The sequence below is a fragment of the Pollicipes pollicipes genome, unplaced genomic scaffold (assembly GCF_011947565.3).
Source record: "Pollicipes pollicipes isolate AB1234 unplaced genomic scaffold, Ppol_2.1 Scaffold_7262;HRSCAF=8765_pilon_pilon_pilon, whole genome shotgun sequence".
NCBI classification, from domain to species: domain Eukaryota; kingdom Metazoa; phylum Arthropoda; class Thecostraca; order Pollicipedomorpha; family Pollicipedidae; genus Pollicipes; species Pollicipes pollicipes.
Window position 1 is genome coordinate 4,465,856 of NW_023597055.1, and position 15,166 is coordinate 4,481,021.

Here is a 15,166-nt window from a genome sequence, read left to right on the forward strand (position 1 = left end):
TTCCCCTTAGGGAAGGCCATTTTCCTCACCGACCACCGATATAAACATGATGTTTTTAACACTGCAAATTGCGGACACCGTTGGAGGTTCGCTGCAAACCATGTGGTGATCAGAGAAAAAGCTGACTTTGAACGGTTGATTGGCCACCTGCTGTCACGTTAGATTCTCCCGCAAAAATACCAAGCATTTTTTACATAGTGCGCCGCTTTAAAAACGCATTTGCCGAAACAAGCTAGCTGTTCACTTCATGACGAGCTAATTTTGTATTTAAATTTAGCTGTTTGGCAACTATTTTTTAAGGTATTTTTGGACAATTGAGTGTTTGATTAGCAGCAAGGTAACTCGGTTTCCGACACGGTCCATCGATCTGTTGCTGATGTCTATCTAATTCCGAACGGAGCTCAATATTTTGCCTAGCGGCCGGCGGCCAGTAGTGTCCAAGCTCTGCAGGCTGTACGCGCCGCGCCGCTCCCGAAATCTTCAGATCTGGCGACGCTGGCGATCTGGCGTCGCGTCAGCGCCGTGCCAACGCTCCCGCCGACCTTGAGGGATTTTCACCCGTCTTTTCCAAGCGTGGTGCGTGCCGTGCGAGAGCGGGCTGTAATGCGTTAGTGGCGAATTCCAAACGCGAAATTGGAGTCGGTTATGTCAGGTACTTTATTGTTAAGGGGGCGTTAATGTTGACGTTCATCTTCGTACAGTGACCGAATCAGCCCAGATTATTTGGGAAATCCCCTACGTTGGACAAGGTATGCTACGGTGGCCATTTTATGGTTCGGGCGATGGCATTGCTCTTGGCGTTGCAGCCATGATTTGTCGTCGGGAACGCGTGGTCCGGCTCCTGCAGCGTCACCACGACATTACCGTCAGCAATGATATAGGCGCAGCGCTGGTGCTCTACTCATGCTATTTATCAGGCTGGTGTCAAATAAGACCATGACCGTGCTTTGAATTAAATTTTACATTTTCGCCTTGACGTCGGATAATTTAGAATTCGTGTGGTGCGAACGCGTCCTTGAGCTGAAAAAGACGAACAGAGGTGCGCCCGAGTAGCGAGTGTCTGCTCAGAATGCAGCACTAGCCCGGCGCTGCAGCGTCCGCTGTCGGCGAGGATGGATGATGACCGGCGCCGCCGAGGAGTGCGGCGGGAGTAGTGGAATTTGGTTGACTTCCATCTGATTTCAGATTTCGTTTTCGATCTGTATTCTAATCAACGCAGTTCTTAGGCGTCTTGTATGCGAAAGGGGTGTAAAGTTTACGGGCTATTTTGGTGGCGGCGAACGAACTCCTCATATTAGGATTCCACAGCCCAAAAATGATCCGCGAATAATCAGCATCATATTTCTTCGTGCGCTTAGTAACTAGATATCAATAAAAAAATAAACCACATTGTACCTGTTCAAGCGCCTGGTTTCCTGGCAGGCGTGCGTGACGTTATTTGAAGCCTTCATACAGGTCGACCCCGTTCTTGGAACAAACTGGGGATTTCGGGCGCTTAGATCGGGCCGTACCAAGGTGGTGGCCCGCCGGTCACGGCCCGCCGCCGCAGAGGCAGCCGACGGGGTCCGCTCGCTAATGGGTACAATCCACCCGGGTGTCGCGGTAGCCGCTGCACCCACACGCCGATGTGTCGAGAGGCCGTCATAAGTTGGTGCGTTCGAATCTGGAGAAGCGATTTTTAGCAGCGGAGTGGCGAGCGCACTGTCAGCAGCGCCTGTCGTGTTCCCACGGGGGGGGGGGGGGGGGGGGAGTCCCACCGGGGAACCGACGTGGTAGGAATTCGAAAATGCGTCGCAATCGGAGCCTCTATAAATGTTCAGCTCTGCCACGCACATCATCGTGGGCGGAACAATCAATGGGTTTGTTTGTAATGATATGCATCGCAGGTAAATAGGTGCGTAATGGGTAGAAGGCTGGCCCGGGTTACGTGGTGGTCACTGAATGTTGGTGGTTACATGGTGGTGGTTACATGGTGGTGGTCACTGAATGGTGGTGGTTACATGGTGGTGGTTACATGGTGGTGGTTACATGGTAACGTGATCACTGCATTGGGTGCTCAAAGAAAGGTATGAGATGAGTTTTCTTTTGGCAGTCGGCCAAAAACAGCGTGCCGCACGTTTGACTAACGGAAGAGGCGCAGTTACGGGGCCTTGTCTCGTCATCCCTTCCACTTTGTCATGACTTCTCTACCTTACGGTGGGCCTCTGGACATCCCCGGTTCTTCAGAGGTCTTCTAGAACTGTGTCTGAGTGCAGAAATTATGCCACAAGGCGTGCTGAGCATCGGGAAATGGACGTAGAGTTTTGTAGACTCAGCGTCGCCAAGGCGCACAGGTTCGTAATATAAGTTTTTTGGCGGGGGGGGGGGGGGGGGGAGGGGCGGAGCAGGAAAATGGTTGAACGCGCCCCGAACTACGCTGACGTGCTTTTCCCAGAATTCGATCTTTCAATCTTAATCTTTATCTTTCAATCTTTCAATCTTGATCTTTTAATCTTTAATCTTTAAAGAAGATCTCTAGATCTTTCTGCTCAACATGAACTGCGGGGACTGGAGCACCCACTGAAGCACCCACTGAAGCACCCACTGAAGCACCCACTGAAGCACCCACTGAAGCACTGAAGCACCCCTTCCACCTAAACCTGACCTTACCGCTGTCGTCGCCGCTCGGTGCCCGTGCTCTGGTGGCCGACAGCGGCTCTGGCATGAGTAGCCGGCGCGCGCTGCGTACCCTCTCACCAATGACCAGTCGCCGCTCGGTGGCCGTGCTCTGGTGGCCGGCAGCGGCTCTGCCATGTGTGACCGGCGCGCGCTGCGCACCCTCTCACCACTGACCAGTCGTCGCTCGGTGGCCGTGCTCTGGTGGCCGGCAGCGGCTCTGCCATGTGTGACCGGCGCGCGCTCCGGAGCCTAGCGCCACTGACCAGTCGACCGCGTACTGCACCGGCCCGCGTCTTGCTGCACCCTCCAGCCATGCCAATTGTGTGAGGTGGGCGTTCACAGGTCAAGTATCGTCAACGGCGGATTGAGCCACTGAGGCGAGCTCAACTGGATATAAATTGGCCGTGGACATGACCTCGTTGCTTGAATTCGCTCTGACGCCAGCTCGGCCGGCGTCGCGACGCCATGTTGGGCCGCACACGGAAGGCACCTCGTCCGCTGTCTGCAGCGTCTCCCCTCCCCTCTCCTGGCGCGGCGTGCGACGGCCGCCATCCAAGGACGGGTGGGGAGGGGGGGGGGGGGGGGGCAGACGGAGAGTATGGAGCCAGCTGCCGACGCGGCCCAGCGCAGGATGACGTCGCCTGTTGGGCTGTGTCTCCTGGCCTGACTGGGCTGTGCTACGACGGTTTACGGGAGTCGGAGACGGTGGCGCGCTGCTCTCTCCGGAGCCGGAGATGGTGGCGCGCTCCGTTCTCCGGAGTCGGAGACGGTGGCGCGCTCCTTTCTCCGGAGTCGGAGACGGTGGCGCGCTCCTCTCTCCGGAGTCGGAAACGTTGGCACGCTCCTCTCCGGAGACGGAGACGGTGGCGCGCTCCTCTCTCCGGAGTCGGAGACGGCGGCGCGCTCCTCTCCAGAGCCAGAGGATGGTGGCGCGCTGCTCTCTCCAGAGTCGGAGACGGCGGCGCGGCCCTCTTCGGAGCCGGAGACGGTGGCGCGCTGCTCTCTCCGGAGCCGGAGACCGTGGCGCGCTGCTCTCTCCGGAGCCGGAGACGGTGGCGCACTGCTCTCTCCGGAGCCGGAGACGGTGGCGCGCTGCTCTCTCCGGAGTCGGAGACGGTGGCGCGCCGCTTTCTCCGGAGTCGGAGACGGTGGCGCGCTGCTCTCCGGAGCCGGAAGACGGTGGCGCGCTGCTCTCTCCGGAGCCGGAGACGGTGGCGCGCCGCTTTCTCCGGAGCCGGAGACGGTGGCGCACCGCTCTCTCCGGAGTCGGAGACGGTGGCGCGCTGCTCTCTCCGGAACCGGAGACGGTGGTGCGCTCCTCTCCGGAGTCGGAGAGGAGCGGTGGCGCGGTCCTCTTCGGAGCCGGAGACGATGGCGCGCTGCTCTCTCCGGAGCCGGAGACGGTGGCGCGCTCTTCTCCGGAGTCGGAGACGGTGGCGCGCTCCTCTCTCCGGAGTCGGAGACGGTGGCGTGCTCCTCTCTCCGGAGCCGGGAGACGGTGGCGCGCTGCTCTCCGGAGCCGGAGACGGTGGCGCGCTGCTGTCCGGAGCCGGAGACGGTGGCGCGCTCCTCTCTCCGGAGTCGGAGACGGTGGCGCGCTGCTGTCCGGAGCCGGAGACGGTGGCGCGCTGCTCTCTCCGGAGCCGGAGACGGTGGCGCGCTCCTCTCTGGAGCCGGGAGACGGTGGTGCGCTCCCTTCTCTGGCGATTAGTGCTGAACCCGGCTTGACCGGCAAAACCCGTAGGCGTGTGAACGTGTAGGTCGGCAGTCGAACCAACAGCCCGCGGCAGGTGTGGGAAGCTCACATATACTTGGGATGGACCTGAACGGCCTCTGAATGCGTTTCTGATTGACATGCAAAGTCATGTAGCAAGTATGCTATTTTGTGCCTAGATCGGAGAGGAAAGTTGTGGACTTCACTGAAGTTGGGGATAACTGCGTCTCCCTGCCGCCGGCCCCGTTCCCGTACCCTTGATCCGTGGACTGGAATCTCGTGAGATGTCAAACATCCCGCCTGTCTAGCTCTGGCTGTCGGAAAAGACGTGACGGCGCGGGCTGCCCGGGATCATGTGACGCACGTCTCGAGGGTGGCCGACACGTACTGGTTAGTGAGCTGCACGCGATGAGCTCTCTCGGAGGCAGTGCCGCGCCCGATGTAGGCAGAGGTACGTACCGAACGGGGCATGTGTTTCAGTGCGTCGCTTGGGGGCGCGTACCACTTATGGAACCGCTTATCCATCATGGCACAACAAACAACGGCTTATGAAACGTGCGAATGCATTCGTACTGTGGTTCAGGCTGTTGAATGGGAAACAGTTGCCGACTCTCCTGCTGAAGAGTTTAGCGTTGCCGATAATGATTTGTAGGCTGTCACAATTTGTGATAAATTATGCAGCAACATACCGTGCCTTTTGCTGTTTAGCTATCTCCGGCCAGCCACCGGCCACCCGCACCTTGCCGGCTAGGCTCTTAAGTCCTAAGTGAATTCCCTCCACACTTACCCATGACTTAACATTGGTTCAACATCATGAGGCATCTGCACCGCAGCGACGCATTGAGCTTGTTGGGCCAATCGCAGCAGGTTTCGTTTGTCTTGACGGCCTTCAAATTCCATTGGTCGAGTTGGTTGCATGTCTGATTTGCAGCGCTGGCTCATGCCTCCGTAGGTGGACGTTGGGCTGGAGATTCTAAATATCACGGGTCATCTTCTCTGCGTCTCTTCTCTGCTGGATCCAGAGGGGGAGGGGGTGGGGCGGGGGGATGGGGTGGACAAAGGTGCACGAGACCCATGACCGGCCAAACAAATGCGGGACCTTAACACAAGGTGACAAAAATGGACTCATTCGGACATCGGGGCGACCAGGAACAGCCCTAGAGAAGATGACGGCTCCATGAGCATGGCAAAATCCCTGTCGACGGATTAGATTCATCTTGGTAAGAGAAGTTCTAGAGTCTGTTGTGTTGTCTAGAGACCCACGCTGTCGGGTGGTGTCCTATACGTGGACTTGTCGGGACACTCACGACCGCTCTGGGGTCTTTCACATCAATTTTGGGGTTTTCCAACCGGAGGAGGACACAGAGGGGCGGAGAGCGAGCCCAACGTTGTTGTGTGTGTGTGGCCCAACATGCTGACCTACTGGTGAACTGTTGATCGCTTAGCGGCCCTCCACGGGCCATTCCCATCCGCTTGAAAGACTCTACGCCTGTGCCGAGGCTCTACGCTGGTATGGTCACCTGCGAGCATTCTCGATCGCCCGCGGGCCCGTCACATTTACGTGCGTCCTTTCCATTTGCACACAGGGCCCTGGGCTGTTGCCGCCCCCTCCCCCTAAAGAAGCAAAGCGAGGCACACGGTGTGTTCCGGAGCTAGATCTTCCTTTTCCCGGACTGTGACGTGAGCAGTGCTTTATTCGTAGCGATTTATGACCATAGGCGCGTTGGACCGGGCCGCCGCACACGCCGTAAAGCCGTGAAGCATGTGCCGTTCGGCAGAGGTCTACCCAACCCGCGCGCGGCGCTTCACACAGCAAGCGCCAGCCGGCCAAGATGCGCTTAGGACGGAGATCCGTCGGGGAACCAGCGGGGTCGCGCCCCGGGCCCTTGGCCACGCACAAGAGGCTCGGGGCCCGCTGGAGTAAACACATTGACGCGAAGAAATCGTTCGCGTGCTGGCTAGCCCGTACTAGAGGTTATTACGAACGATCCGATCCCGCAATGTTGCCAGTTCAACTGGAACATCCCATGAAAGGAAGACAATTGCAGTGGCGCTTTACATCTGTGCCAGACTGCTATCAACTATGACGATATTTACGTTGGATCGCGTCGGTCTCACTACGGTGGGGTGCCGGTAGTGTATTGGTTAACGCGTCTGCGTCAACTGCACGGCTGGGAGACCAGAGGTACGGGGTTCGATTCCCCGCGGTGCCCGCCCTTCCTGCCAGGGTGAGGGGCAGGCGACGCCATAGAGCCTCAGCAGCTGAGTGCGTCGTAAAGCCCCAATGACGTGACATGACTCTCACTACAGCGCGGCCACCGTGCGCTGGGGACGTTGTGACGATTTTACCCTTCGATCTTGCCGACCCTTAAATATTGCTGACCCTTATATCTTGCTGACCCCTATATCTTGCTGATCCTTAAATCCTGCCGACCCTTATATCTTGCTGATCATTAAATCTTGCTGACCCTGATACCTTGCTGATCCTTAAATCTTGTTGACTCTTGTACCTTGCTGATCCTTAAATCTTGCTGATCCTCATATCTTGCTGATCCCCACCCAGTGGTCATTTGAATGGGTGGCAGATGACCAACGCAGTCGGCGCTCCCCAGAACCCAAGTGATCGTCACCATATCAGCGATCATACGGGGGATCAGCTGGCGACCGAGCCGAGACCCAGTTTTTGCGAAGCAATGAGTTATTATAGGGTTGGGGTGTCACGGGTTATGGTGCAGTATAGCGTATACTGGCGTGTGGTGCGGTATATTTTTCAGGTATTATATTTTATTCGTGTCCGTGTCACGTGGAATTCTTGGCTGCCGCAGTACATTGTTGCTGCAGAATTGTCGCCTTTGCATTATTCGGTTCAATTCCGCCAGAATTGTCGAAACGTTTTCCCGTGCTTTTCATTTGAAAAGTCTAAAGTTAGTACCGCTTCTACAGCTACGAAAACTGCTATTGGAGAGCAGCACTTTTAAAACAGATAGGAAGAAGGGTACCGAAAGCAGTGTATTGCGTTTTCTGGCGATGAAACTTACAAGGATGCCCAGAACACAGATAGCGATGCCCCAGCATGACTTTTGGACCCAGCCAGTCTCGCATGGGTCATTTTGTAGCGTCGGAAACGTTCTTTCGAATCCGTGGTTAGCGTTAAGACGTGGCTTAAAGTCGTGGCTCGTCCCGTTGCTGTCCGTGGTGTGACTTGCGGCATGTGCGGGTCACCGGATCAGGCCGCGAAGACAGCTGGGGTCGCTAGGTGACTCGGTGACCATGTCAGACCGCGAGGAGGGCTGGGGTCGTGGCATGACCCGATGACCTGCGGCGTACCCGATGACCTGGGGATGACCCGATGACCTGCGGCGTAGGTCACCGGGTCAGACCGCGAGGAGGGCTGGGGTTGTGGCATGACCCGATGACCTGCGGCGTGCACAGGTCACCGGGTCAGACCGCGAGAACAGGCCGGGGCCGTGGCGCGGACCCGCTCCGTAAAGATGGCTCGCAACACGCCTGACAAAAACCAGCCGGTGTGTGGATACTGAACGCTGAACAGGTCATCCCCCGAAGAGGACGCTGTTCCTAACACGAGCTCTCTCCGAGAGTGGGACTTCCTATATGGACGGACGGCAGCCGTGAGGCTGGTTTCCAATAACAGTACTAGTGTTTGGCAGTCAAATACGACGGTTTGTTCAGTGCCGCCGTCTCGAGACCAGGGCGTGATTTCCTAAAATGAAGAGGGCTGGGGCGGAACGGTAAAAAATGGCGGAGCATATCCTTAAGTACACTAGTGCATTGTTTTCTATGGTTTCTCCACGGATTTGGCCCACTTCCTTCTCAAAGTTGGGGTGGGGAGGGGGCGGCCCGGAGCCCAAGTTGGGGGTTGAGGCCTTCCCGACTGAATAGGAAAGTACACGCCTGTCTTAACGTCAACCGAGCCGGTGTATTCATTTGATTCCAGCAGGGTACGTACCGATCCCAGCCGATGTAAGGCATCCGAGGTCTGCCTTCTCCATGATCATCTGTCTTCGTGACTATGGAGCCGTGACCTGGCTGGGTGTTGTGTTGACTCGCCCGCGTGTGGTCCGTGCACGTCGTCGCGGTCACCGCGTGCCCAAGTGTCCGCGTGCCACGTGCCACGTGCGGCGTCACCACCCGTGGCGGTACCGCTCTCAGTGTGACTGCGCCATGCACAGGTGACCTGGTCAGTAGACGGGGGAGATGCCGGGCGGCTGGCTCCCGCTCCTCTGGTCCGCCCCACTGTCTTGTTTACTCGATGCGTGATCACGTACTCGGCCCTGTCGTGACCTTGGCGTCGTTAGCGCCGCGCCCGGCTGGCTGCAGCCTGGCAGCGCCGGCAGCACCGGCCCACCGGCGGGCCGCGGAACCTCCGCGCGCAGCCCGGAGAGGAGGCAGAGCTGCGATGATGGCAACAGCGCCCGTCACGCGGCCCGCGTGACGCGGAGCACGCACCGCCGTCACGCCCGCCGCGATGGAACACGCCACGCGCGGCACGTCACGGCGTCACGGTGGAGCGCGTTTTCTGAAAACAGCTCGATTCCAACCAATCGCACGGGATGCAGTTATGTTTTCTGTGTTCTGTTGCATTGATGCCAGCGAACAGCCTACTTATACCGTGGTAAATAGTGGTAATTATGCACGTTGCTGGAAAAGCCACAATGCCCACGTTGAGGGTGGCTTGGTTCCGGCTGATTTCATGCGCATAAGGTTCCGAATATATGAATCGCGCGGCGGGTTATGAACACAGTTCACAGCCTGACTAAAAGCAAGGCGTAAATCAGGTTGCTGGTGTGTTAAAAGAGTTATAGATCATTGTGATGGCGAAATAAAGCCTCATCTGGGTCATATAGCCATAGAGCTCGTGCTGTCGCGAAAAGCGTGAGACGTGGCTTTGCCAAGCCATCGAGCTACTGATTATCATTCGAAATATCAGTTAAACATATATTATCATTACGTCACCATTCCGAGACACCACCGCCTCCCTCGGCCCACATGAACAGCCAATTTGCTGCAGTTAGCTAACGTAAATTAAGCGTGAGTTAAAGACGCTCTGCCAGTCGTTCTGCCGGCCTGTACACGCCTGCCGGAGGCAGCATGACTCGCCCAACCATTGTAATAATACTATATACTCACGGGATTTCTAAACATTCGCTGTTCCTATTTATGTGTTGGTCGTTGACAGAGAGCGAGTTCTACCAGGAACTCATCCCCTGATTAGAATCCACAACAATTTGCACTTGAGGCTGCATCCGTGACGATGAAGGTCGACTTCTCAACTTGAAAAGTCTGATAGCGCTTGGGCAAGTCCCAAGATGCGGGAAAAACTTCACGTCTTGAGCCGTCCCCGATGTGGTGCTTTGACGGTGGCGTAAGTAGCTGCATTCGCGTTGTAGGAACACTCAGTACATTTGCTTTTTCAGTACGTTTATTTATCAAACTTACAATGATAAAGAATACAAACACTTTGCGGTATCGCGTTGGTGACACATCCATCATAGCTATCTGCCGTGTGTGGTATTAGATCCGCGTTGCCTTCAAGTGGCAAACGGCCCCTATCCGAACACCACGTGCTGGTCACTTGCCAGCGCATTGACACGGGACGTGCCGCCTCCTCGGTACACTATGTGTTCCACATACTCTGCTCCGATGACCCAGGGTGTCGGCGTTAGGATGGTCCTCGTACATCGAACATGTCGTCGGCTTTCTGGCAGACGCCAGCGTATCGTTTGTGAGAGCGATGTCTGATTGGAACGTGGCTGTTGTGCCACATTGCTATAACCCTTACCTGCTGAGTCGGGTGGCTGCTTGTGTGACGCGATAGGTAGCATGTGTGCTTCGGAATCAAAGCTGCTGAACCACGGAAAAGCCCAAAACATCGCAGCCATGTTTGAGAAGAAAATGCGCCGACATCTGATGACCGCGCGCCGGATGCTAGGAGCGGGTCAGATCCCGCCCAGTGCTGGCCAGATATGCAGCGCAGTGGAGCTATTTCCGCCCTCTGCACACTCTGACTGTGAGCCCGCCGAGAGCAGCGCTGTAGATCCTGCTGACCTGGGAGGATCGGGGCCCTGACGGTACGGCGCAGCAAGCGGCCGTCCGTGACCCCCCCCTCCCCCCCCCCCCCCCTCTTCCGTCGGTGCCGCCGGAAGTCCGCGGGTCTTTCGTCACAATGGCCCGGGGCGTGTTCGTCGGTAGTCGGGGTCGCGACGTCAGCATGCCCCGCCGGCGCGTGCAGGGCGTGTCCGACTGCGCGTGCAGGGGTGTGGTCCGGCGGGCGCGTGCAGGGCCGGCACGTCACAGCGACCCAGCCACCGCGGGCACGGCGCTGGGCCCGTTGGGCAGCTGGGCCCGGGTACCGTCTTGAGAGTGGGTGGCTCATTCCGCATGTTGCGCAGCGTCGCGATGTCGCACGCCGACCGACCTCTTGTTCCGACCGACGAACGGGAACAACTCTTGCTGGGAGCGAGATTCGAACACCGCTCTCGACTCGGCTCACCGCTGCTGGGCCGGAGTACTCTCCATTGAGCAATACCGCTACAAGAGTAAGTATCAGTGCGGGCCCGTCGGGCAAGAACGGACGCAAGCTGGAATTTCAAATTCAAATTCAAATTCAAATTCGTCCCTCAAATTCCTCTCCGATGCAGCGTTTGCTTCGAGGGGTGGAAGTGTGAGCAGGCGCATATGCTCGCTACAACGCTACAAGGCCGTGACGTCAGCGCTTGGTCGGCTATTTGGCGTAATCGCTTTCCGTCACTCCCTGGCCAGGACGAAAGTCGCAGGCTGGTCATCGTCTGTAACATAGAAAACAGGCGCGGGACCAGGACTCGGTGGTATGTTATATATTATATGTTATTGTCTGACGTATGGTGCTGGATGTTGTGAGCATGCACGGCCCCAATGGAGCTGCTTTGGAATGATAGCCAGCCGTTGCTCTGTTGTCTGACTAACAGCCATGCTCGAAGGAACGTATGGCAGCTTGATGTCTTGCCGACATCCTCACGTGTATTGCTTTTCGAAAGGTATGTGCAGCTGGATTGTATGTCTGTCTAGGGTCGGTGCGCCGCTGTACCGCCCCCTCTGGGGCGCGTTTCTGCGTTCTCAAACAGCGGTGCACCAACAATTTGAGGACGGGACAGTGGGGGGGGGGGGGGGGGGGGGGGAGCGGGAGCGACAGGACAACGTTACGGCGGTCGTTTAACAGCGTAATTTGGACTCGAAGATAATTAAAATGGATATCCTCATTATGTCGACGGCGCGGCAGGGACACTACCCAATGCTCTTGTTGGACGTAACTAGTCCCGATGTTTCGCTAGAGTATGCTTTTGAAACATGCCCCATGGGTGGGACACGGCCTCAGATCATCGCAGTACCGGCGCCCAGCGCTCGACACGACTGACCGTGCTCGCCCAGGTCGGTAATCAGCTCTTAGAGGCAGCGGGAATAAACATGTTGCGGGCCAGGGACGTCATTGCTGTAGCCAGAAGGGTAAGTTTGCAGTTCAGTGTATACAATCTGCTTTCACCAGCGGTCTGTCCCCGCCGCTGCCGTTGCCGCCGCCCTGGTCTGTCCCGGATGTGGTCCGTGTCGATGGGGTCCTGCTAGTCTGCCTCTGTGTCGTCCTGTGTGATTTGCCTGTCCCCGTTCGTACCAGTGTGCTCCCACCTGTCTGCAACTGTGTCTCCCTGCCTCAGTGACCTGTCCCCTCCGTCCCAGGTTGTTCCCACCAGTCTGCCTCGGTGTCGTCCTGCGTCAGCAGCCCGTCCCTCGCGCCACCCTGTCTCATGGTACTCCCTAAAGCCTGCCTCAGTGTCGCCCTGTCTGAGCGGCCTGTCCCCTCCGTCCCAGGGTGTACTCTCCAGTCCGCCTCTGTGTCGTCCCCCCTCAGCAGCCTGTCTCTCCCCCCGTCCCAGGGTTTTCCCAGCAATCTACCTCTGTGTCTCCCTGTCTCAGCAGCCGCCCCCGTCTGTTGCAGGGTGTTCTTGCCGAGGCGCGCCAGCAGCGAGCGGTACGATGACCTGGCGGACGAGAGGCGCGGCACCAACCTGCTGCTCCGAGCCGACGCACAGTTCGCTGACGTCCAGGTGCGGCCAGGCTCCGGCCTGTGCGGAGTTGGGGTCCGGTCTGTGCGGGGTCAGGGTCCGGCGGCGCACGTCCCGGTCAGGGTCCGCACTATACGGGGAAGGCTCTGATCTGTGCTGGGTCAGGGTCCAGTCTGTGCAGGCTTAGACTGCGGTCTGTGCGGGGGCGGACTTAAGTCCGTTTGTGTTCAGAGTCCGATCTATGCGGGATCACGCTCCGGTCCGTGCGGGTCCAGGCAGCTGTCCGCGGGTCAGGGTCCGGTGGCGCATGTCCTCTGCCAGAGTCGGATCTGGGGACCGGGGACGGCTGCGTGGCTCAGGCCGGAGCTCAGTCCGAGTGGCTCCGGTCGCGGTCTGCGGCTCTCTGTTTCCGCACGGTGGCTCGGAAACCCGTAAGATCAGTGATTGGGGATTGGGGTCAGACCTCAGGGCAACGACCGGGGTCAGCGGCCACGAACGCAGACCCGGTACCTGGGAGTTTGGGATTGGGGTCCTGCTGCTGGCTGGGGCACTGCGAACGGCGTGCGGCCAGTAGCACAGGGATTCAGAGCGTGGGCACGCCGCCCAGCAGCGCAGCGCAGCGCCGCCGGTGCCGCCGACACCGCTGGCAGTGTGGTGTGACAGCCCGCCGGCAGGCCTAAGTCGGGCACGGCCGGATGTTTACGGGGGGGGGGGGGGGGATGGGACAGGGGCTGATGTCGGTGTCAGGTGGCTGGAGACAGCCCGGTCTCCCGGTACGTCACGTGACTGGGCGCCCTGTGACGTTCATCAGGCAGCGGGTATTTTGGCCGTTTGTTGGCATCACAAGCCCAGTGGAATCAGACCGAGGAGGCAATAATGACCAGCAAGTGAGCAAATGGAGTTGGCCTCGGAGGCTGTTCTCCTTATTGTTATGCAGACTATCATTGCGTTATGGAGCTCGCTCTGGCGAATTGTTCGCTTCGACCTGCAGACCCACCACCGGCGGCAGTCGCATTGAAATGTCATATGATGGGTAGTTAGTAACACTAGTATTTAGTGTGACGCATTGTAATGGCGACGATCCAGTTGTGCGTTTCAGCGCACAGCGATGGTCGTAGTCATAACGATGTACGCAGGATAGTGCTCCATCAAGGCCCCGCGAGGCAAGTTGACCTTCCTTCACGAAGACACGAAGCCTATTGGCAAGCGTGGGTATTTATTCGCGTGAAAAAGCCAGCTCAGCACGGGCCCGACCCGCGTCCGCTTCAGCGCCGGCTGTCCCCTGTACACAGCCGGCGGCTGCCTGTGCCGCCGCCGTCCCTCGTGCTGACGCGAGGAGGTGACCCGCTGGCGTCGGTGGGTGCAGTGGAGCGGACGCCGCGCGGCGCGCGCGGCAGGAAGTGGCCCTCGTGACCCCGCGCGCATTCTGCTCGGCCGGCCACCTGCAACAATGACGACGTGATGCCGTCACGGCCGTGGCCGCGGCGCCGTGCTGGTCTGCGTACGCCGCGACCTTGCCCGCGCTCATTCACTGCCGCCGGCTCATAATGCCCGCCGGCTCATAATGCCCGTGCGTCGGAGTTCGTGCTGCCTCCGCTAGGGGCGCTCGCTGCGCCGGTTCGGCCAGGCAAGGTGGCGCCGCTGACGGCTGTTGGCTCCGGCGGTGGGTGGGGCTCTGTCGCCGGCAGCGTTGTCTCGCACGCGTTCGCCGTGCGTTGGGCCGGCGCGATCCTCTCAGCTGTCGATAGCATGACTGCCAGTTCAACGTCACGTCGATCGCCGTCCGGCGTTGGCGTTAGACATCGGCACCGTCGCTTGACCGTCCTGCGGTGTGGAGCTGAGAAGCTCCCGCGGCCCACCTCCGTTCTTTGAAGTCAGGCGCGGGCGATGAACTTCGCCTGTCATCCCCGCGTACTTCACGCGCGTGATCATATACGTCGCGACTGGAACGGAGGGCGCTGTGTGATATTGCTCCGGCCCGTCTGCTGTTCGTCCGCTCACTGTCCGCCATCCTGTCCGCTGCCTTGTCTGGTGTACTGTCTACTGCTTGACCAGCTGTCCTGTCTTCTATCCTATGCGCTCCTCTCTTCACTGCCCGGTTGAATGCCCCGTCTGCTGTCCTACCCGCCCTTCCGTTAACTGTCGTGCCAGCTGTCCTGTCTGGGCTACTGTCCGCCCTGGCCCCCGCCGGGCTCCGGACAGCCGGCCGGGGCGGCTGTACAGCTCGGCTCTGTCCAGGAGCTGACGGCAGCGCGGCAGAGGCTGCCGAACTGGGTGCCGGGGTGCGCGCGCGTCATCAGGTGCGCGAGCGGCAGGCTGGCCAGGCGCACGCCGAGCGTGGTGGCGCCCCCTGCCGCCGCCGCCGCCCGGTTCAGCCGGCAGAGCGCGGCCGCGCTGCAGGCGGTGTCGTCGGGCCGGTGCAGCAGCTCCAGCAGGCGGGGCAGGTACGCTGACGCCGGCGGGACCGCCGCCGGCTCAGCCTGCCGCCGCCGCCGCCGCCCGCCGCCCGCCGCTGCCTGTGCCAGCGCGAAGGCAAGGAGCGCGCCGAGCGCTGCGAACCCGGCCGCCGCGCCTGCCAGACCCTCGAAGCAGCTGCACTGCGAGTAGCCGCCGCCGCCGCCGAAGGTGCGCGGCGCCCTCTCCGCCTGCTGCACCTCCTGGCGCGCGTGCCAGGCGCACACGGCCTCGACGGCGGCGGCGGCCAGGCGCGGCCCGGCCCGATCCACGGCGGAGCCGGGCA

The 15,166-nt window shown here is 59.3% G+C and overlaps 1 protein-coding gene across 1 annotated transcript in view; it reads left to right on the forward strand.

The window, feature by feature from the left end:
• Nucleotides 1-13,106, forward strand: part of LOC119114124 (soluble calcium-activated nucleotidase 1) — a 31,221-nt gene extending 18,115 nt beyond the window's left edge. The window contains exons 6-7 of the mRNA XM_037238338.1: nucleotides 12,360-12,468; nucleotides 13,101-13,106. Of these exons, the coding sequence (XP_037094233.1) occupies nucleotides 12,360-12,468; nucleotides 13,101-13,106 (115 nt within the window). The remainder of the gene's footprint in view (nucleotides 1-12,359; nucleotides 12,469-13,100) is intronic.
• The last annotated feature ends 2,060 nt before the right edge of the window (nucleotides 13,107-15,166 follow it).